The sequence below is a fragment of the Lepisma saccharinum genome, chromosome 8 (genome assembly GCF_977018435.1).
Source record: "Lepisma saccharinum chromosome 8, izLepSacc3.1, whole genome shotgun sequence".
Lineage (NCBI taxonomy): Eukaryota > Metazoa > Arthropoda > Insecta > Zygentoma > Lepismatidae > Lepisma > Lepisma saccharinum.
Window position 1 is genome coordinate 33806372 of NC_139236.1, and position 24795 is coordinate 33831166.

General features: G+C 37.1%; 1 protein-coding gene across 2 annotated transcripts in view; it reads left to right on the forward strand.

The window, feature by feature from the left end:
- Window positions 1–24795, forward strand: part of LOC145990925 (ataxin-3-like) — a 44094-nt gene that overhangs the window by 1738 nt on the left and 17561 nt on the right. For both annotated transcript variants that reach the window (XM_083126461.1, XM_083126460.1), the window contains exons 2-4: window positions 7378–7542; window positions 12200–12336; window positions 18301–18455. In XM_083126461.1, coding sequence (XP_082982587.1) covers window positions 7378–7542; window positions 12200–12336; window positions 18301–18455 — 457 coding nt within the window. The remainder of the gene's footprint in view (window positions 1–7377; window positions 7543–12199; window positions 12337–18300; window positions 18456–24795) is intronic.

The following is a 24795-nucleotide window of genomic DNA, read 5'->3' on the forward strand; positions in this document are numbered from 1 at the left end:
TTTTCTACGTAAGGTTTTTACCAGTTTTGTGTTGTTTCAAAACAAATTTCAATACTTTATTATTGTTTTAGAGCTGTTTTCTGAGCTTCCTAATCTGTTGTGGCAGACAAAGGTTGTTCATGTAACAAAATAAGGGGGGTGTCGAACATATGAGCACAAAAATGGATGGTGCACCAAATTTCGACAAGTGTCGAAATTTATTCGAAAATACACAATGTTGGGTTTTGATGTGCATTGAAAGGCATGTTGTTTACCATTCATGAAAATACCAGTTTCATTGCCCTACGGCAATTGCAACATTAATCCGACAGGGGGGCGTCGAAGTTTGGTGCCGTGCATGTCGAATTTTGGGACATTCCCTGAAACGTCATTTCTGGGCTTTTTGCATACTTTTTCTCTCTTGTGTCATTGCTATTTCCATGAAATCACTCGTTCTTCCTGCGTCACTTAATGTTAGGGACCTGAACTATACAAAATTGCAATAATAATACCAAAAAATGTCACGTTATAATTAAGTGTTTATATTGGCTTAATGTGATAAACTGAACTAAAACTCCATGCAAATTAAATAGCCGAATGATGAAAATTTTGTCTTGTGTACGATTTTTTAATGTTCTTAATAATTCTGTGAAAATGTGGCAAAATTTGCCTGATTAATGATAAATATTACACAGAACTTAAATTTGGCCTCTTACAGTACACGATTTTCCTTGTTCTACGATTTTGTGAAAAATGTAGGTGTGTGGGGGACAGAATTTTTTGGTTCGGGGTGGGAAACGTTCAAAATTTCCCAAAGCTCTGGAAATCTCAAATTCTACACGTCATTTTCACTTTACGTGATTGTTTTTGCATTTCTGGTACAAAAACGAACAATTTTCGATAAGTTCTAGCCATTTACAATGCAGAAACATTGAGGAACAAAGGATGTACACCGGAGCCGCTTGATAATTAATTTACATTAAACTCAGCCTAATTTGTTCCTTACTTTAGCTTCATTTGGCCAAGTCCAAAAAATTTCCAAGAAAGCAAAGAGAAAGACTGCCTGCTGTGATTACATCTCCTTAAATGATCAAATACTATACAAAGGAGGAGGATTGATTTCGTGTTTTAAGTCCACTTTATGCACAGTAAGGCTAATCGGGACTGGACCTACAGCTTAAAGTGGGATCCAAACCACTATGTGCCTGCATCGGGGATCGAACCCGGGACCCCTTGATTACAAGCCGATGACGCTACCACTGCTAACAAAGGAGGAGAAAGAGCATCAAGCAGATGAGACAAAAGAACTAGAGAGCTGAAAAAACTTGCTGCACAGAACTAGAAGACAAAGAGTTTAGGCAAAAAGGGAGAGAAATGGCTTGATGTGAGTGACTCAGAATCTTCAGATGAAAGTGCACTGTCATTGGAAAAAAAGTGATTCTCACTGGCAAGAGGAGGAGTCAGATGAAATGACATTAGAGATTGTCAATGAAAGTGATGTAAAAGGGGATTTCATTTTTGTGGATTTTTTAGGGGGGAAAAGAAATGCATCAAAATTTACTTACCTCTGTGTTGTTCAGGAGATCCTGGAAGATGTAATAAAAGTGATTGGACTTAAGAGTGTTGATGTGACCAAGAAGGAATTTGTCACCAATGAAAGTAATATTTCATTCATATCAGACCCTCAAATTATTGGTCCTGTTGAGTTGCCAGATTTGGTAATGAAGGGGGGAAAGGGTCAGATATGTTTTCAAGAAAAAAAGTAAATGTCTAAGAGTTAGGTCTTTGATTTTGAGGACTCACACCTAACTTCAGACAGAAAGTTGTTTTGCATTTGTTTAAAATTTATGTTAATTACTTATTAGTGTTATATACCTAGTCTTACCATAAATACTGTCCCAAAGTTGTAAGTAAATAGACACAAAATGGTGAGAGATATTTTAATATCAGAATAACATGAGGTGCATGGATGCATTATGAACCAAAATCACAAATAATTATTCGAAATGGCCACCTTTAGCACTGACACACTTCTGAAGTCTTCGTGGCCACTCATCAATGGAATTACGCAACACATCAAGTGGAAACTCCGCAGCTGCCTTCTAAAGAGACCACTTTAAACTGTCAATATTGGGATGTCTATTCTTGCAAGCCATCTCCTGAAGCTTGGGCCACAATTTGTAGTCCAAAGGGTTTAAGTCTGGACTGGCAGAGGGCCAATCTGACGTGAAAATGAAGTTAGGAACATTTGCCTCCAACCACTGCTGGGTGGTGCGTGCTTTGTGTGCTGGGGCTGAGTCCTGCTGGAAGCTCCAGTTCTCTCCATGGAAGATGATGTCGGTAAGACTCTTGCATAGTTTCTCAAGCACTGTCTGCTGGTACACTTTGGCTGAAGTTTTGACCCCCTTTTCACAAAAATGGAGATCCGTTGTGCCCTCGTAGCTCACACTCCACCACACCATGACTGATGCAAGATGGTGACCCCTCTGGATCCTGGGGTCCTTGTCAGCAGCTTCCCGATAGTATGTGGCATACACCCTGCCATTTTGGGCATTGAAAGTCTCCTCAACACTGAACATTTTTTCATCAGTGAAAAGGGTTTGACGGTGCCCATTTGCCACGTAACGCTGAAGTAACCGCTTTGATTTCCGGAGCCTCTGGAGCTTGACTTCACTTGTCAACAGATGTCCTTTGCGTCGTTTGTAAGCATGGAGTCCCAGGTCACTGCGTAACGTACGAGACATCGACATTCTTGAAATCTTTAGCTCACGAGCCATCACTGACTGTTTCCGTACAGGATTTTGTCGCACTCATGCTGCCACTGCTATCACAAGTTCTGGTGTTCGTACTGTGCGTGGTCTTCCTTGCCGTGGGCGATCTGTAACAGTCTCAACAAAGCGCTGGATAGTGCAGTACACAAATTTCTTGGAGATTTTCAGCTTCTGGAGGGTTTTGAAAATCTCCCCTGGTAATTTGCCTACCTTGTGCAACGCTACCACGGCCACACGATTTTTGTACTCACCCCATTCCATCTTCAACACTTACAACAGACACCTTTCCACTTGACCATCTCAACAAGCAATGACTCACGCTTCACGCAGCCGCTCTTGCCGTCTCTCGCTTGTACGGGTGGAAGTACAGCCACCCTCAAACGTTGGGACAGTATTTATGGTAAGACTAGGTATAATGTTATCAATATCACAGATACAAACAGCAATTGTTCCTTAGCATCTAGGCTTGGCTAAGTAAATGTTATAGTTAGTCCTCAAAATTTTTTCCTTGATTTTGATACACCATTGGGAATCACCCTGTAAAACTATGTTTCAAAGTTGTAATATAAACACAATCAACATTTTCAGTGTTTTATTTGCTTTGATGTACCTAGCCTTTGGCATGGTAAGTAATTCATGTTAATATTTTAAATTTTGTTGAGCATAAAAGAGGGGGGTTAACAACAAATCTTTTTTTGTTCAGTTCATGCCCTGATAAATCTGTAATTTTAGTTGAATATAATGAAATGCCAATAGGAGGACATGTGCAGTTATTGGTATTATTAACATCTGCATATTTAGTGTCTGATGTTGAGATATAAGGGGGTGTCGAATTTCGGTACACAAACTGTCGAAATTAAGGACAGGGTGTCGAACTTAGGGACATATTGTAAAATTCACTTTTTGATTTTTTAATAATTATGTAACATAACTGTTGGAATGCAAAATACTTTTTGGGTTAAAGTAGAATCTTTAAACTTTCAGACAAAAAAAAAATTACTCGCATTTATGAAATACGAAAGCCACTACAAGCAATTAACTGTAAAAATTTTCCTTAACCTGTCGAACTTAGGGACGTTTACCTTATTCTGGAAAATGATTTTTCCCTTCCATATGCTCCTATATGGATCTTTGTGGGAGCACCTATTCTCTAACAAGCACATGGTGTGTACAGTGTTATTTTGTCACTAAATGTCCTTGTTAGGTTAGGCGGAGCGAATGTAGAATATAGAGAATGTCTCCAATTTCGTTAATATTTGGTATACTAACTAAATTTGGCCTAATCACAAATCTTTTATTAAAACTGATGTAAGTTGAGAATTTTTTTTTAAAGCTGTATCGCATTGTTTTACGAACAAATTTTTTAACTAAGCTTGCCTAACCTAACCTAACCGGAAATGGTTCGTGGGGCTATCCATAAATGTTTCGTGGGGCTACCCGTGCATGGTTCGTGCAGCTACACATTTATAATGTACTGATCATAAGGCCAAAATTAGTTAATCTACCAAATAGTAACGAAATTCAAGATACTTTGTTACCCTAACCTTACCGGAAAAAGTTTTGTGGGGATATCAGTTAAATCTTTGGTAAGAATTGACAATATAGAGAAAGTCTGTAATGTTGTTTCGGTATACTAACTAATTTTGGCCTCCTAATCACGAATCTGTTGTAAAAAACCAGGGTCACGTCTGGAAATTGTACATTTTCATGAAACATTGTTCGTTAGCCCCAAAAACCATCCACGGGTAGCCCCACATATCATTGACGTTAGCCCAAAAAACCATTCACACGAGGTTAGGTTAGGTTCCATTAGCATTCATTTCACCCCTAAATTGATCGAAAAAGTAGGGTTTGTACTAAAATTGAACATCATAAATCATTTTCTTGTAAAACAAAGGCATGGTTGGAAACAATGACAGGAGATTACATTTTCGTTCGTAAAACTACGCATATACACCTATATGAAAAAAAAAATTCAGTCTGCTTTTTTTCAAATTTCCAGATGTGACCCCCGTTTTTTTACAACAGATTCGTGATTAGGAGACCAAAATTAGTATACCGAAAATTAACAAAATTGGAGACTCTCTATATTGTCAATTCGCTCCAAATCTTTTCCCAATGAGCACATATTGTAACAAAATATAGGTTTTGTAGCACTAGCTTCCTCACTGCCCAAAATGCCATTTTTCTAGAATAACGCTCGAACACTATTGCCAAACCTATCTCTAATCAAAGTCCACATTCCACATGCTCTTCAACCTCGTCGTTCTCACTATCCAAGCAGCAACTAATGCTGTGCAAGTATTGAATGAACAGTGTGCCAATGCTGTAGACAGCCGAACGTCACTTGTTCATATCATCAAACATAGGTGTTATGTTTATGTATGGAGAATGATTGCAGTAATGAAGAACATAATTTTGCAACATATATAGACAGACGTAAGTGTACAATTTTAACACGTGACCCCCAAATCTTACTTACATATATGTTACCAGGACTGCATATTTAGTATTTAGTGAGTATAAGAAGTATTAAAGGAATTGGAGACATGTTCTATATTGTGCATTCATACTGGTTAGACAGGCCAGATTTCAGGCTTAGCATTAACAAAATATTCCTAAATCCTTTCATTGTTGTGTTTGGTGAGTCAGGTTTAGGGCTCTTAGTGGAAACGGTTTTGATTGTTTTATGGTGTTTTTTTTTTTCAAATTCTTCTAGCAGAAAGACTATGATTATTGTAGAATTTTTGCATTCATTGACACGAAACTTGAACCTTCCTTAAAGTAATGAGCACTATTTGGTGCAGGGTCATGAAGGGGAATGAAACAGCTGATGCTGTCCCCAAGTCTGCTGATGCAGATGGTAATGTTCTCATCCACCTTCTGTCTGCCAAGCACCTGCAGAATGTGGATAATTTTTTTGTAGAAATATTTCTCTTGTAGTCTATGGTTATTACAAGCATAAAGACACAGTTTTTCGTTGTGACGTTTCAGGAGAACACACGCTCCCTTCATCAGACATTTATTTTCAGTTTGACTAAAGATACATTTATAACAATGGTTAAATTTTTTTTTAAAATAAAAAGAGAATCCGTTATACAGTGGATGTTGTCAATGTTACATTGTTGTAATATAGCAACATAACTGTGAAAAAACAAACAGTCTGTTATATAACTGTAGACTACAAGAGAAATAATTCTAGAATGCAAGCAATACGTACATAAAAGAAAAACTATTGTAGAAATATTTTGCTTTGCAAATATTAAGTCATGATCAGCATAAAATAGAGAAAATCTACTGTAAAGGGTACACCTGTTAGTTCCCTTTGCTCGAAACTAAGGGTGATTGCAAGGTATATATTAATTTTTTATTTTTATGTGATATGCTGTGCATCATTATTAACACATAAGGGTCGTTCAAGTGAAACATGGACAGAACTGGCAACATTGCAAGTATTTGGCAGGGACACCAGATGATGGCAGCACTGTAGGGCTTGGTGGTTCATGGTAACAGAACATAATGTGCACAGTCTGTTGCATGCGTCTCAGCAGAGAAGGAAGTGAGAGCACAAGGGGTGTATAATTGATATGTCCAAGCACGTACAACGGGGCGTCATTCAATTCATGTGCAAAGAATAAGTGCCGTTTACGGGGATGCTACTGGAGTGGCTGCCAGTCTGTGCCACGATCAATGCTGAACATTATTCTGGCACCTTAGAGAATCCATCAAGGGCCATCAAAAACAAACGGCCGGGAAAACTGTCATGAGGTGTGAGCATGCTCCACGATAACGCACGCTCACACACTGCCAATGCAACCATGAACACACTGCGCTGTTTTCGGTGCGATGTTATGGAACACCACCATACATCCCAGATCTTTCCCCTTGCGACTTTCACATCTTTGGTCCAGTGAACAAAGCTCTGAAGGGTAAGCGGTTCAAGATGCTGTGGAAGAGTGGTTCAACACGCAACCGGCATCCTTCTTTGTGGGGGGTATCCAGAAACTTGTTCAGGGTTGGGACAGTTGCCTGAACAGAGAGGGGGAGGGGATGCTTATCTGTAGCCTCTGTCGAAGTAATACCAGTATGCTATCTTTGTGTCTATGTTTCATTTGAACAACCCTTATAGCTTCTGTGATGATCTTAAGTTGCATGTTGTCACACCCTGTAAGAAATTCTGAGTATTTCTGACTGACCCATCACACAATTTCCATCAACTGGTCATAAAAATTCACACCTGTGACCTTCCCTGTGTTCCGAAATCGAATTACAGTATGCCAAGATGCTGGTTCACAATACTGCGAGCTAAAGGGGTCAATTTTGGGTGTTCTTTGTATGCCTTCCTTTATCAATTTCATCAGATCATCGTTCATCCTCATTGTCAAGATTAGCCAAAGTGGCAGAAAAGCGAACATAGATACAAACAGGTACAAGACATTGAATTACCAAATTGTTAACCCATATTACTTAAGCAAACCTTCTCTACTTGAGTATTACTGATTAATCAACCATCCTTTTTTTTCAATGGTGTTTTTTTTAAGATGAACTAAATAATTCTGTAAGTTTTAAAACTTCCATCATATTTGTGAGAGAGAAAAATATTATCATTGTTTTTTTTTTATTACAGCAAGAAGGTTCCCTGTGCGCACAACATTGTTTAAATGCACTACTACAGGGGCCATATTTTACACCCGTAGATTTGGCAACATTGGCTCAACAGATGGACGATGAAGAACGAAAGAGAATGGCAGAATCTGGTGTAGATAGCGAAGATTATAGAAAATTCTTGGAGGTAGGAATTATCATGTAAAATCTTAAAGTAGATTTTGGAAGCTGGTTCTACGTATGCCCATTAGAAGTCACTATTGTGACAATTCTCAAATGCAGCTTTAACCCTTAGATGCTGGTCGTGACACCTGTGTGCAGATAATGCAGCTGTGACACCCATGTCACAAGGAGTGTTGTGTGATTTTGGGAACATCCTGGGTATCAGATAGTGTTGAAAGGGTATGACTTAAGATGACCGGACCCCTCTCCGATTTTCTTCATATTTGGCATACTTACTAATTGAGGCCTGCTAATGACGAATCTGAAGTTAAAATTTGTCGGAAACGTCTATAAATTGCAAAATAATTGCGAACCATTGACGCTAGCCCCACGAACCGCTGACGTGTGGTTAGGTTAGTTTCGGTTAGGTTAGGCAAACATAGTTAAAATTTGGTGTCGTGGTAGTATCAGGAATATATATACAGGGTGACTGGTAATTAGATGCATTCCCTGAAAGGGGTTAAAGTAGAGACAATTTGCAATAAATTTGACCATATGATACCCCGTCCGAAAATTAGTAGTTTTCGAGATAATCGAATTTCAATTGTTTCTTTAAAAAATGACAATTTTCCACATAAAAAGATGAATTGAGAAAAAACTGCTCATTGTATACCACTTATTTCAGCGTTTTCTGATAGCTAACAAATAAGTGGTTCGTTGAAAAAAAGTTTTTCCCAAATAACAATCACATGTAAGTAACGGGTGGGTCTAAACTTACAAGTGATGATAAAAAAATGCACTCTTAGTTTACTTGGCAACGTATTAATAACAAAAGTGGTATGACACAAAGCGTACAAATTACTTAAATTACTTCCTTGTGACATCTGCTATCCAACAAGGTACAAATGTTGCTAACATTCACATTTGTGTACAAGAAATAATACTTCATTCATCTTCATGTGACTGGAATCAATGAACAATGCAATTAAAGAACATCACACGTCTTGCTCAAAGTGGGCACCTCCGTTACGAATGCAGGCATGCAGGTTTTTACGGACATTTGGTTTCTTAACTCCCGATGTGATGGTGTCCTTGATGTGTTGACCAGCTGATAAGATCCTCTCCCTGAGCTCTTCTTGCGAGTTTACCGGTGTCTTGTCATGTAGCTCCAAATGTAAAAGTCGCAAAGCATCAAATCGATCGGGGGATCGAGCTGGGCAGTCATCATGCTGATAAATCATGTCACGTCTTGTAGATAGAGGCACTAGATAGAGGCACATCCTCCCAACAACATTGCCATCCCGTTCCTCAAAAAATGTTCATAAGTGATGCCATTTAAGATTTGGGGCAGGAAAAATGGCTCGATCAAATGGTGATTGTTGATTACGCCCATCCATACTTCTGCCTGGTCGTGCGACAGTGGCTGGATGTAAATTACCCAAAGAAATGAATTGGCCGAGGTGGCCCGATTCCCTGGCTGGCTCGATCCCCCGATTTGACGCCTTGCGACTTTTACATTTGGAGCCACATGACAAGACACCGGTAAACTCGCAAGAAGAGCTCAGGGAGAGGATCTTAACAGCTGGTCAACACATCAAGGACACCATCACATCACGAGTTAAGAGACCAAATGTCCGTAAAAACCTGCGTGCCTGCATTCGTAATGGAGATGCCCACTTTGAGCAAGATGTGTGATGTTCTTTAATTGTATTGTTCATTGATTCCATTCACATGAAGATGAATGAAGTATTATTTCTTGTACACAAATGTGAATGTTAGCAACATTTGTACCTTGTTGCATAGCAGATGTCACAAGGAAGTAATTTAAGTAATTTGTACGCTTTGTGTCATACCATTTTTGTTATTAATACGTTGCCAAGTAAACTAAGAGTGCATTTTTTTATCATCACTTGTAAGTTTAGACCCACCCGTTACTTACATGTGATTGTTATTTGGGAAAAACTTTTTTTCAACGAACCACTTATTTGTTAGCTATCAGAAAACGCTGAAATAAGTGGCATACAATGAGCAGTTTTTTCTCAATTCATCTTTTTATGTGGAAAATTGTCATTTTTTATAGAAACAATTGAAATTCGATTATCTCGAAAACTACTAATTTTCGGACGGGGTATCATATGGTCAAATTTATTGCAAATTGTCTCTACTTTAACCCCTTTCAGGGAATACTTCTAATTACCAGTCACCCTGTATATTTCCTTGTGAAACAGAACATTTCGCGAAAATCGACTGTTTTCATTCCGAAAACTAACGCCTTATTTTCGCTTATTTTGCAATTTCTAGACGTTTCCAACAACTTTTAACTTCAGATTCGTGATTAGGAGGCATCAATTTGTGAGCATGTCAAGTATGAAGAAAATCTGAGAGGGGTCCGGTCATCTTAAGTCGTTCCGTTTACAGATACATGTTTTGAGTGTCATATGCAGTGGCGTCACCAGAAATTTTTCTTAGGGTGGGTACAAGGGTGGATAAAATATTTGTAGGTGGGCTCTGGTTTGCCCTATGAATTTTTTCAAGGTGGAGCGATGTTTCATGAGGGTCACCTTTGTTCGCGTCTTCTGTATCACTTTCAAATTAAACTGGTGAAATACCTTCAAATTCCTCTTGACACTGGCATCAGAATGACTTTTATGGGTGGCATTATCTAGTTTTGACTTTTTACTATATTGTGTAAATAATCAGATGTACTAACTCATTTACATGACATGTTAAGTCCTCTTGATCTGGTTGCACTGTACCAGACTAATTAAAATTTCATCTTCACACAGACGCAATCACAAAAGAGCGTTGATTTACATGCAAATTTTCTCCAAATAAAAGCAAAAAAATATATATACGAGTACAATACGTAAACGCACAGTACCATGCCACCAACTCCTCCACCGAATGAACCACAGCTGTTAACATTGATTTGTTCTATTATAAATGAATTCCAACAAACGAGAACAAATCATCAAAGATGCCGCTGCTCCAAGGAACACAAGAGAACAACAACAATCGTCAAGAATGGAAACCGATTGAGGATAAGCACTGCAGAACAATGACGTTTTGTTTATATTTCGCACGTTTACGAAAGGAAACCGAGATGGAGAATCTAGAAACGTTCTTTATTTTTGAAATGAAACTGAGTTATGTTAGCCAATTGTTAAGGTCGCTCTGTCATTAAGATAACGTTACATTATCTAAATAATATACATCATGCATTTATTCTATTTGGTGATCAGGAAGTGTGCAATTCGCGCCACGAGAATTGAACACACATCAGGCAATATGCAGGTACAGATTTGAACCTTTACGTCCCAATGTAGTCTTACGAGTTTCAAATTTCATAAGAAAATAGTTTTTTTTAAAAAATGTAATCTTCTTCTACTTGATACATGAAAATTTGGTTTCTTGACCATAGGCTTATAGCCTAGATTGTACTGAGGAAAACTAGATCTATATAACTCTAGCATTCATAGTTTCTGAGATATAAAAGAACGTTTGTAATTTTGAATTTCCTGCCAAAAAAGCATACCTTGTACAATTTTTTTTCTTCAAAAGTATCAGCAGCAAGTGTGAAATTCTTGCCACAAGAATGGAACTCATATCAGGCAATATGCTGGTACATTTTAAACCCTGACATCCTGCCTTTGTCTACGTAGGGGCCAAATAAATTTAAAAAAAAAATGATAAAAGATTTTTTACTTTTTTCTTAATCATCATCTTCTATTTAGTAAAGTAAGATTAGGGTTTTTCAACTACAGGGTTGTAGCCTAATCTTTACTGAACAAAACGAGGTATCATTTGTAACTGTAGCATTCGTAGTTTCCAAGATAAAAAATACTATTCAAATCTTTGACGAACTTCAAATTTCCCCACTTGAAAATGCTTCTGACATTAATGTAAAACCAGGGAAATTGGCCTCAGCATCAGTTATGAACACTAATCAAGCAAAAGTTCAACAAATATGCCAGAAAACCTCAGTTTTGTATTTCATACATGAAGGGTCAGGGAAAAACACCAGGTAAGTCAATTTTCTGTCATAAGCAAAGTATTGATGTCATTTCCTGCCGTGTGGATGCTGTACTGGACTTTACAACATGCTTTCTTTCGTTCCCTACACTTGACACTTCATTCATCAAAGCATATGTTTTTTGTACCTTTTCATTTACATGTTCAGCAACGTTTTGGAATTAAAATTTTATTTTTCTGGTGTTTTATAAACATTGATTTACCTGTTTATTTCATCTAACCCTTCATATTCATTATTTGAATGGTAATGGATGCAATAGTGTATTTTTTTTTTAATCTGGGTATTATATATTTCCTTTTTTGCAACTTAAAATGCGAGAGCAGTAATAAATTGTCAAAGAATATCCCCATTTATGCAGGATCATGTAATGATTGCACAAACAACTTACGTTGATTAACCCACATAATACACTCATGATTCATGGTTTTCATTAACATATTAAATGCTTCCCTATGTAATATTTTCTACGTGATTGTCAAGATTTGAAGGCAAGTATAAAAGTGTTTGTATGATGTTTATGGATGATGTATTTTCTATATTTCATACAAATTTGTGTTTACTGTGATACAGTTATTCACTACCAATGAATGCATTTTATTTTTAATTCTGCTTAGTTTCTAGTTATTACATGACATCATTATATTTTCAGCAACCTTCAGGGAATATGGATGACAGTGGATATTTTTCTGTTCAAGTTATTAGTAGTGCATTGGAGGTGTGGGGATTAGAACTCATTCCATACACTAGCTCGGAACCTAGGGCTTTTGCTGCACAGAGAAATCCAGCGTAAGTTTGCTATTTTCTCATTTAATCGGAACATGTTTGTTGGAATCTGAAAGTATTAATGTATGCCAAATTTGGTGATGGAAATTGAAGTTAACTATACTAATCTCTGATGGTCTCCATCTCCTTTTGTGTTGGTATTGATGTAGTGCAGCGGTTTCCAACCTGTGGTTTCCTTAGGGCTCCACGTGCACTTCTCAGGAGCTCTGCGGCCATTCCAGGAAAATAAATAAAAATGGAATGAAATTATAGATTAAGAAACAAAAAGTAGAATCAAAATAAGAAAACTAGAAATGACATTCTGAACGGAAATTTGCCAAGTTGAATTTCACACCTCCTCTAGCAGACGATGCTTGGTCATTCTGCTGCCACTAGCTCCAAAATTATTGTAGCGCGAGACATACAGACAACGAGAGTGAGCCACAAGTTACATGCTATCATCGAGAAAAATGCCTTCTGAGCTTATGATAGTGTTGAATGATGCCATAAAAATGGAACTGCGTGCAGAGGTAGCAGCATTTTTGATGAACCTCACTCAATTGGCGACGGTTTTAAATGATGAAGACTGGGTGTGCAAACTGGCATATTTGGCTGACATTTTTTAGCAACATGAACGAAATGAATCTGTCATTGCAAGGAAAAACTGCCACAGTTTTTTATGCAAACTCTAAAGTGTCTTCGTTTAAGAGGAAACTTATGTATTGGTTGGAGTGCGTAGAAAAGGAAGATATTGATTGCTTCCCTCTTGCAAAAAGCTTCTTGATTGAAAATAATAACAATGTTCTAGAAATAATGTAGAAAAATTGATTGAAAATAATAACAATGTTCTAGAAATAATATAGAAAAATATTCAGGCGCATCTCGAAGCTTTGAAAGACTCATTTGAACATTATTTTCCAACAGCTCAAGAGAAGGTGCTTGATGACTTTAAATGGGTACTGAATGTGTTCAGCGTGATCAAAGAAATACCCAGCGTAAACTCAGTGGAATACGAGGTCCTCATAGATTTGACATCTCATAGCGAACTAAAAATCGCATTTCAAAACCAAAGTCTACCGGAGTTCTGGCTGCATTTACAAGATGAATTCAAAATCTTGTCTGAGAAAGCAAAATTAGTATTGCTGCCTTTCTCAACTACATATCTCTGTGAAGCAGGATTCTCCACTTAGCTAAACAAAATACAGAAGCCGCTCAAATGCTCAAAGTTAAAATATAATTTCATTGCATGGACATTGCGCAATTGTTTAGATATCTCTTTACTTTACATTCCCTTACTATCTACCCTCCTCTTCCTCCGCTCCGTAACATTACTTCTAAGTACCATGAACTTGTAAGACATAGGGTACTGTAGGTCTAAGGGGCTCCGGCACAGAAATTGATTCTAAAAAGGGCTTCGCAAGTCAAAAAGGTTGGAAACCACTTAGTAGTGTATAGCATGAGCTTGTGTGAAATAAGATCTGGCAGGATTTTTCTCTTTATTGTTATCATGTTAGACTAGAAATGTAACTAAAAGAATAACGGACCCTAATAAGAAATTATTTTTCGTTAGTATCCGTTTGTGTTGTTTGAATTAATCTCCAAGAAGCGTAGAATTTATTCCATACACATAATATGCTCCAGTGAAATGTGTTTGTCTTATTTCTGCAATTTTAAAACTGCCAGCTAATATGCTCATCCCAGTATTGTTGATAAATTTGATTGCATCAGGTATATTCTTCTTTGTTCCATAAGTCTTAAAAACCTGTGGCAGAGAGTTTAGCACATCACGCTACAATACCAGGGGCCCCGGGTTCGAATCCTGGCCTGGGTGTAGATGTTTGTAAGTGTCCGTTCATCAAGTTCATCGTGTCATCCCCATCTTCGCAAATTAGCCAAAAGTGGCACAAAAGCAAAGTGAAATAAAGCAAATCAAATCAAAATCAAAATAAGTCTTTAAGAAGAGCTGAAATATACTGGTTGATTTATGAAATATTTACACTCTCGTTCTAATTTTTTAATTTTTCTATTCAAATTTTGACAACTTTGTTTTCAACTATGACACCTGGATGTTAAGCATTAGCCACAAAATGTAAAATTATGGAATGGGAATACTTTCTCTTTCATTGTATGCATTTTTGCATTGTCATTTTTACAGGTATCTGAGAAGTTTTAAAATGTACAAAAGTCTGAACCACAAAATGAAACCCAAAGGTTTTACTAAATACTATAAGAGTCAGGGCGGGCGCTAGTAATGCCACTGGGCGGTGGCAGCAGTTGCTGCTCCCTTTCAACCCCCCCCCCCTCTGTCATTATGCAGCAACACTAAATTGAAAATCAATATATTCCTAAGTAAATCATCAAACTATAAAATAAATAATGGGACTTGTTACGCTATTTCGATACTATTAAGCACAAAAGGATATCTCGCTTGACCACAGTTAAACTTTAAAAAATGTGACAGTAATTTTATAAATTATATTTTATGGAAACTTTCTCTCTTTCTTAAACTTATCTTAAATGTAACAAGTATTAGGGAAGAAATTAAGCCTTGAGTTCATAGGGTTTATCGTTGTAGGTTTGTGATATATGATGGTATTTTTAAAATAATTATATGTAATATTCCCGGATCTCCTGCGTGGGTGATCTAAAGTCTGATTTTTTTTCTGCATTGGCCCCGCATAAAGTATCTCTGGGGTTCACCCAACCTCAAATTAGTGAGTACCTGGGGTGCAATCCTGGAAGGTAAAGATGGCCGGAGAGGGGTGCTGATCACATCACCTCCAAAGTGGCCGAGATCGAGAATGGGTGTGGCCCTACCCCCACATCCCCTAAATGTGCCTTCATGACATGGTGCTATATGCACAGAAAACTTTACCTTTAAATTTGCATGTAATATTCTTTTTCGTATAATGCTATCTTGCCTAAAATGGAAACAAGCATGTTTCAGACATGATTGACCAAAGATAGTATTTTTTTTAGCCTTAATTTCCAAAAAAACTTTGTTCGCTACCTGCTTTTGTGCCAAAAGTGGCACAAAAGCAAAGTGAAATAAAGCAAATCAAATCAAAATCAAAATAAGTCTTTAAGAAGAGCTGAAATATACTGGTTGATTTATGAAATATTTACACTCTCGTTCTAATTTTTTAATTTTTCTATTCAAATTTTGACAACTTTGTTTTCAACTATGACACCTGGATGTTAAGCATTAGCCACAAAATGTAAAATTATGGAATGGGAATACTTTCTCTTTCATTGTATGCATTTTTGCATTGTCATTTTTACAGGTATCTGAGAAGTTTTAAAATGTACAAAAGTCTGAACCACAAAATGAAACCCAAAGGTTTTACTAAATACTATAAGAGTCAGGGCGGGCGCTAGTAATGCCACTGGGCGGTGGCAGCAGTTGCTGCTCCCTTTCAACCCCCCCCCCCCTCTGTCATTATGCAGCAACACTAAATTGAAAATCAATATATTCCTAAGTAAATCATCAAACTATAAAATAAATAATGGGACTTGTTACGCTATTTCGATACTATTAAGCACAAAAGGATATCTCGCTTGACCACAGTTAAACTTTAAAAAATGTGACAGTAATTTTATAAATTATATTTTATGGAAACTTTCTCTCTTTCTTAAACTTATCTTAAATGTAACAAGTATTAGGGAAGAAATTAAGCCTTGAGTTCATAGGGTTTATCGTTGTAGGTTTGTGATATATGATGGTATTTTTAAAATAATTATATGTAATATTCCCGGATCTCCTGCGTGGGTGATCTAAAGTCTGATTTTTTTTCTGCATTGGCCCCGCATAAAGTATCTCTGGGGTTCACCCAACCTCAAATTAGTGAGTACCTGGGGTGCAATCCTGGAAGGTAAAGATGGCCGGAGAGGGGTGCTGATCACATCACCTCCAAAGTGGCCGAGATCGAGAATGGGTGTGGCCCTACCCCCACATCCCCTAAATGTGCCTTCATGACATGGTGCTATATGCACAGAAAACTTTACCTTTAAATTTGCATGTAATATTCTTTTTCGTATAATGCTATCTTGCCTAAAATGGAAACAAGCATGTTTCAGACATGATTGACCAAAGATAGTATTTTTTTTAGCCTTAATTTCCAAAAAAACTTTGTTCGCTACCTGTCAAGGTTACCGATAAAGTTAATAAATTTGAAGTTCTACCCACACATTAGGTGTAAAATCATGACCCTTTATCAGTTTAAGGTCTCCTTTGGTGTTATTGTTCTATTATAGCCGAAAGCACTTTTAGTTCATCTTTTATTTCAGTAGCCTTAATGTGTTAACATTCTGGCAAGTTTTCTACATTTTTCAGACAAAAGATCTGATGGCATGTCTTTATGCTTACTAATATCATAAAGGAAATTGAAAATTCACTATGATGTTTAAGCTGCTCAAATCTTTCTCTTAGAGCTAAAATAATCATCTAGGACCTGGTAATAAAAATCAACCGTTTTTGTGGATCTTCAACAGTTTCATCATACTGAAACTGCTTCTTCTTTCGATTTCGACCCTGTACAGTATTGCCTATCTTTGGATCATCTATATCTAAATTCGATGCCAATTCTTTCCCATCAACTGGGACTCACAGGTCGCCATCCCCCCATGCCCCCACGAGTGGAGGAAGGGAGATCCTGCCAAGATGCCAAGTGGAGTCTAAGAAACTGAAATTTTTCGTCACTCCTGCTTTTTTCAAAGTGCTGATATGTTTGCAAGAAATCATCTAACACATCGTAGATTACAGTTTTGAAGACATTTGCTCATTACATTACGTGGAGTAAAAAGTCATACCAGGTAACTAGTGAGCAAAGGAATGTAAAGCCACACAACTGGTTTCCAATACACTGAGCCTCATGTGCGACCATTTGGACAGTTTTATTGTCACCATTGAAGGAGCGCATCATTGACCTTTCCCACTTGATATCTCAACAGAGTTAAGGCACGAAATCTTCTTTCCCACCTTGTGGCACCCAGTGGTTTCCAAGTGAGACTACTGATATGTTACTCCAAAATGGTGGGTTGGCATGTATTAACTTCCAAGTTATATAATATAATATTATAATATAACTTGCAAGTTTTCAATAGGCTTGTTTTTTTCCTTCTCTTCAAATTTTGCAGCTCTGGGCAGTGGCACGGTTCGCCTTCCCTTCCGTCGGCCCTGGTAGGAGTATCCATGATCAAAATTGTGTCTGACAGTTGACCTTATAATTCATAAATTTAAAAAAAATTCCACTTTTGGAGTGAAAAATTGTCATGAAGAACTTTGAACTTCAGCTGCAATTCCTCATTTCTGTTGTAAAAGATTGCCACCCATGGTTTTCAGCCTTTTAAATTATCAAAACTCTTGTAGGCACTTGTTTTTGTTTACCATGGTGAATAAAAACACAACTATATCCAAGAGGGCAGTTAAAAAATGAAATAAGTTTTGAGTTGAGTTACTAATAGTGAAAATATAAGAAAATTTACGTGATGGTCAAGCAAAACTACCCACAGCTTCATCGATCTGACGTGGAGGGAATCATTATTATTGTAGATCCAATATTTTTACAAATAATCTGAAACTGAGTTCTTCTATTTTGTTATTGCTTTTATGAAGGTAAGTGAAGGGGAGAAAACCACGTAAGTCAACGCTTGTCAAACTCAGAAAAAGAACTTTTAATTGCAAAACTGTACTGAAAATGTATATGAAAAGTTACAAAAAACACATGTTTCGATGAATCTAAGTGTCAAATGTATGAAACGAAAGAGAGCACTACCTACGACAGAAAATTGACCTACCTAAATCTTCAAATGTATAATTCACATATCATGGTTCTGTCAAATATATTTTCAACGCATGTAATTTAATAGCATTGGTAAGCATTTAATTCCAGTCCACTTGCAATTGATAGTACTTTTATTTTTAGATTACATATAAGAAACACTGATGTGCATATTTTCTGTTTTGACTATTTATCTTTTTTCTTTCAGAGACATGCAGGCTTATATATGCAATTATAAAGATCATTGGTTCACAGTACGAAAGTTAGGTTATCAATGGTTCAATCTAAATTCACTTCTGACGGGGCCAGAACTTATATCGGATACATATTTAGCAATGTTTTTAGCACAACTTCAACAGGAAGGTAAGGCATAAAGAGTAATCTTATCAATGGATCATTTGGTAAAGGATCATAGAAAACAGATTGCAGTCAAGCATGTGATAGAAAATTAGTGATGTAATTTAAGGAACTAGAGGTATGCCATCAAGTTATCCTCCCCTTCCCCCTCCCCTTGCATATACTACGTTCATTTTTCCTGAACTCTTCAACAATAGGTCAGAAGTCATTGTAGCAGCACTACTGTAGCTACAGTGGAACCCATATTTTACATTTTCTGCATTATACATTCAATCTTGATGGTCCCAATATAGCAATAGTCATAAAATTTTCCTCGATTTTACATTTTCCAGCATCTAAGTTTCTTCAGCTTAGTCCCCTGTAAAATGTAAAATTGAGATTCCATTGTAGTTACAAAATCTGTAGCTGCAGCTACATTTTATGCTATGTTTAAAAATAGTAGTGAAAATTTTTTTTGAGCTGTTCTATCACTATCATGTTAGTATTTAGGTAATGTGTTTGAAATTGGGCATGACTGCCAACAGAATGCCAATAATGTTACTACTTAATATTTTCAACTCCTCTCTGATGAAAGCCATCAATAAAACATGTGTGTGGACAACACACTTCTATTTCTTGTTTAAGAGTTGTTGCTCCATTTCTGCAACATGCCACTAGTACGCAACTGATACAAATCAGGGTGTAAGGGGTGTAACCCAGTAATGTTTTGTGTTGGGTCATCCATATGCATTTGTATTTTCTGTTCATTCCATTTTACCACCATTCATTTCCATTGTCACGATTAGCCAAAAGTAGTATAAAAAGAACCAACAACAACTGATACAAATTATTGTGGACTGACACTAGTGATGTGCGCTGAGGAATAGCAAGGGTAGCAGTGACAGCTCGGTTGATCTCTCATCTCTATATTTTCAAATCATGTATTTATTCTCTTGTCAGAGCCACAGTTCATATGTGACCCTCTTTTCATCTGCTTCTCACACCTCAGTGTGATTAACAGGCAGACTGTAAGAAGCTACTGTAGCAGTCTTTTCAACCACCTGACCGGTTGCAGGAAGAGACTGCCGCTGAAAGTAAAATGGAAGATTTCCGTCTCTACTTCCCCATGTCTTTCTTGCTTCCAATGTGCCTGCTGCTGCAAAGGTCGAAGGCCATGACTTAAGTAGTCCAGCCTTATCATGTGTAAGGACTGACAACTTATTAATTTCCTTTCATTTGATCCAACACACCCATGGTAGTAATTGCATACCACAAATTTTACACAATATATTTATGTACAGGGCTACTATAAATAATTAATTCAATTTCAAAACACTGTATTTTCCAAAGTATTTCACATACAGATATGAATGATACATGAAAATAACTGTAAACTCACCAAGTTTGCATCGTGACACACCAGTTGGCAGTACGAGCTGTACAAAATGGCAACAAACCGAGAAAAGAGTTTTTGTGTGTTGGAATATGTGAGATGTTCATCTGTTATTGCAGTGCAGCATGCATTCAGAAGAGAGTACAGAAAAAAACCTGGGAAGGCTCAGGGAATGCATCAGTGCTTCTCTGATGACCATTGACAGGGGATTGCTACAATATATATGGGTGGAACTCTACTACCACTTGGATGTGTGTCGTGTGGCCAGAGAACATAGAACATTTGTAGAATGTGAGGAAAACTTGGCAAGTTTCCAGTTATTTTCATGTATCATTCATATATTGTAACGTGATCGGTGCGCTCATGCAAATATCTTAATTTAATGGAAGGTGACCCAGAAGTAGTAGAATTGTTTATTTAATATCGCGCCGATCAACATACAAAATAATGAGTTTGAAGTTCATCAAACGTTGTTCGTCTCACTTCAGTCCCGTAGATGGGATCCACGAGCCTAACACATACGTGCAGGACAAACTTGAAACTTGTAGTAAACAATTAAGAAAGGAAACTTAGTCTTCAAAATACTTATTTAAATTCTCTCTCCCAAAGATGCGTTACTAACGCTCATAAGCCCCATTTACTTGCCTACAATATTACAGCCCACCAAGTTATCCGCCCAATTAATTCTACATTAACAACTTGGTTTCTTGGGTATACACAGATAACATAAATTTAAAGTTTTTGGTCATTTATTATCAACGGACTGCGCAACAGAGATTGCCCGTGATCAATTCAATCAAATACAACATTCATATAACAATCGCTAAATATTGAGACGAGCTGCGTCAAAAAACAATGGCAATTTAAATTGTGTAATGAATTACCACAAATGAGGTTCTTACAGCCTCAGTAATTTAATTACAGTCCACGGACGTTTCCAAATTCATACTAAAACTGACCATTCAAAAAATATCATTAAAATACCGCATATTGGAACCCTAACCAATATTTACTTAATAGATCCTTTTGATTATTACATGAATGAATTTGATGCTCCCTCATTTGTACTGTAACAATTCGTTGTGCGTGGCTTATTTTCGTTTGAGAACATGCGACCAACTTTTCCACAAGGATATTGTCAACTTTGACGTATTCAAATCAACCCAGTAAAGGTACTACTAGATGGGACTCTGGTCTTTCGGACGACATATGCCAATTTTGTCATGTTGCTAATTCAGTTTTTTACTCGCCGAAGAAACTAATTTGCACTTATCGTTCCAAGGATAATGCTTAGGCGATTCGGGCACTGAATAACTACAATTGCAAAAACAGTTCAATTTTACGTACCTTGAGTTCTCAGTTAGACATCAAACCACATGACATCGGATCCATGCATTCTCGTTCACAGCACTCTGTGGTAAGACTCGGTTCTGCAGTGGAAACTCTCCTATTCTCTTCTTTACCATATTGGAATCATCTGGGGATGCCGTGTAACCTCTTCCGTCATGGTTACCTTTCTTGACTTGACATGTAGTGGAACCTGGTCAAATCACCTTCCAATTTGTCCGTTGCTGCTGCTATTCAATGGGGATGAGTAACCTCTTCCGTTTTGGTTACCTTTGCTTCACTCGTAGACTCTGCTTCACCACGCGCCTCATGCGTGACAAATCTGAGATTGGTGTTCTCGTAGTTCTTCCAAGACCGTTTCTGCCTTGCAAACGATCTATGTCGACGTTGTACGTGCCTTGCAGGAAAGTTCCATTCGTTCAGCAAGTCGAACACGTAATCATGCAGATTTATCGTAACCACAATCCCCGTTGTAAAGGTTCGCCGTATCTCACTTTGCAAGTTATCTTCTCTCGTAGGTCTGGTAAGTGAGAATTTCAATGTTCAAAACTTGCCCCCAGAAAATATCCCCCCATCGACGAGTTGAAACTGTGAAGAGCTTATTGCTAAAAGGTTGCTTCCTTGCGAGTCGTCGGGCAAGTCTGTATTCGTTCTCGAAGAACAACCAAGCCGTTGCAGAGAGCCCCACACTGCCCCCCACACTGCCCTCTATTGGAACTTCCGGCAAATTACGTCATCGGCGAAATAAACAGACACATAGCGTAACAGCGTTTCAATGCTGGAACAAAGTTGTGCAGTTTTATGTTGCGTAATAAGTTCAATTGCTCAAATGCGATCATGCAACTAAGAAAAACGTCACAATATGTATTTGCAATACTTTCGAAAATACAGTGTTTTGAAATCGAATGAATCATTTATAGTAGCCCTGTATAATAGCATGATATACTCGTATGGTTTCAAGTCTTATTATTGATGTGGAAAGCACGTATTTTGTGTGTGAACAAAATACTGGAAATGTTTTTTTTTCAGTAACAAATGTAATTGTAATACATAAAAAAACAGGCAAAACCTCTCTCTTTTTAATTTTAGTAATCTTACCTTTATATGTATAACTAATCTCTTGCTACATTTATGAGAGAAAATAAAAAATCAATTATCTTTGAAATTAGCCTTCCAATAAGAATAAAAACATGCATTTGCATAGAAATCCTGTCTGTTAATAACACAAATAAGCTCAGTCAGTATTCAAATAGAATAACCACAGTAAAAAATACATTAAGTTGAAAGAATTAAGTGTAAAATGCAGGAATCATGTTATGTTTATCTACTGTAGTAGTATAAAAGTATATAGGATAAACCCAACTTACAAGTGTAGAAAAGGCGAGGCTATTTGATTGAACAATCAGATTTGCTTACACTTAAAACAATGCCAAGATGGGGCCTGTACCCCAATTCTTCAGGTGTGATATGCTCTGATTTTTAAGAAATTCTGAATTTCTAGTGTAGAAAAGGCGAGGGCTCAACAGATAGATTTACCCATACTTAAGACAATGGCAAGAGGGGCTTATACCCTAATTTTTCAGGTGTGGAGGTTCGGGTTTAAGTCCTCATAAAATATGAAGCCTCCCCTGATGGCAAAATGATAATATTGTTGCCTTGTAAACAAAAGGCTCGGGGTTCGAGTCCTGATAAAATATTTAAGATTGAAATACATGTGGCAAAATAATATGTCCACAAGTGAGATTTTGAGAATAATTACTGCTAGTTGATAGCCCCCAAATCTGAAACCCCCCCCCCTCCCTCCTCTGCTCAGACAGATTCGGCCATGTGTGTAAAAGCTATATCTGTGTGATTGTTGTTTATAAACTTGTCAAAAATATGGCTTTTTTGTATGAACACATACAATCCTGAATACAATTCTGGTTTTGTATTGTTCTGTTAATATAAACACAAGTGAGACTTACAGAATATTTATTGCACAGTTCAAAATCCAATTTTGAATTGTATTTAGTTGATATAGAGATGAGGTTTTAAACCTGGTGAAGTGTGTTGTACATCAGCAAAACTATCACCAAAACCTAGTTACTGCTGTTGTTTGGGTATAAAAGCACCAGCTCAGCCACTAACTGCTGAACCCAACTGATATTTTTTATTAAGTATAAAGTTTTGAATTGAAGCCCAGAAAATCTTATATAATAAACAACAAGAAAAAATGCCAAAACAAAAATATTGCAATCGGTGTAATAAAAATATATCTAGTTCTCATTGGGCTAGGCATTGCCGTATTTGTAACTCTAAGAAATGCAGAAAAGCCACAAAAATGTGTCCAAGATGCCATAAAATATTAAGCAAGGCATATTACAAATGGCATAAGTGTAATTCTTATGTACAGTCATCAGCATTGCCCTCACAACCATCCACATCTGGTCTGAAAAGGAAGCATGAAACACCTGTTAATGCTTCACCTGCAAAGCAGCCACGCCATGCACCTATCCATAGCAGTTTTAATGCCCAACTTAGGGATTATCGGTTTGTATCAGAGCCAAGATGTGGTATTGAGAATTTTTTGAACAGTAAAAAACCTGATATACAGGCAATTCTAAATGCACAAAATGGCTCTTATAAGCTGTCCCTCAAATTGTATACTCAATATAAGAAACCAAATGGCACAAAATTTACACAACCCCACATAACAGAAACTGTACCGGTTTATTCAAATACAAATTCAGACAAAATAATAAGCAGTTTGATAGAGCAATTGAATATTAAACACTCTGAATTTGCTGCAAGAGAGTCAGGATGGAGCCTATGCGGTTCATCACACAAGTTATATGTTAATATTTCTGAATTCAACCCATTACAAGGTTCTACATATCTGCCATTACCTGCCAATATCAAAAACAAAAGAGCCGTGGTCAATATTGAAAATACCGACCAGAAATGCTTTTTGTGGTGTATTTTAGCTGCTTTGTATCCAGTTTCAAGGCATCCTGAGAGAATAACTTATTACAAACAACATGAACATCTTTTTGACGATGCAATGGAGGGTTTGGAATATCCAATGTCTGTTCAGAATATTGATAAATTTGAAAAAAAGGCCAGGCACATCAATGGCAAACAATTATCTATTAATGTATTTATTTGTTCCACTGGCAATTGCTTGATAGCACCTCTCAGAATCAGTACACTTGATGATGATTCTGCTGTTCCGATTGATCTGCTCTTAATTGAAGGGAATAATACATATCATTACACTCTGATACACAGTCTTGAAGCTTTAGTGAGAAAACAACAAGGCAAATCCAATACAATATTCAAGTCGTGCAGAAGATGTTTAACTGAATTTGATGGTAAAAAAATAATAAATGGGGTTCGGGAAGTGAATGCAGAAGTTGCTAAAAACAAGTTAATTGAGCATCTGAAATACTGTGGCAACCATAAACCTGTTCATATGGTGATGCCCAATCCAAGTGAAAATTGCAAATTCAAAAAGTATGAAGCCTCGTTGGAACACCCAGTATATATTGTCTGTGATTTTGAATCGAACGTCAAACCTCTTGAATTCTGCAATCCAGATCCTGAAGAATCTTCAAGTACACCATACCAGCTACATGAACCTTCCAGTTT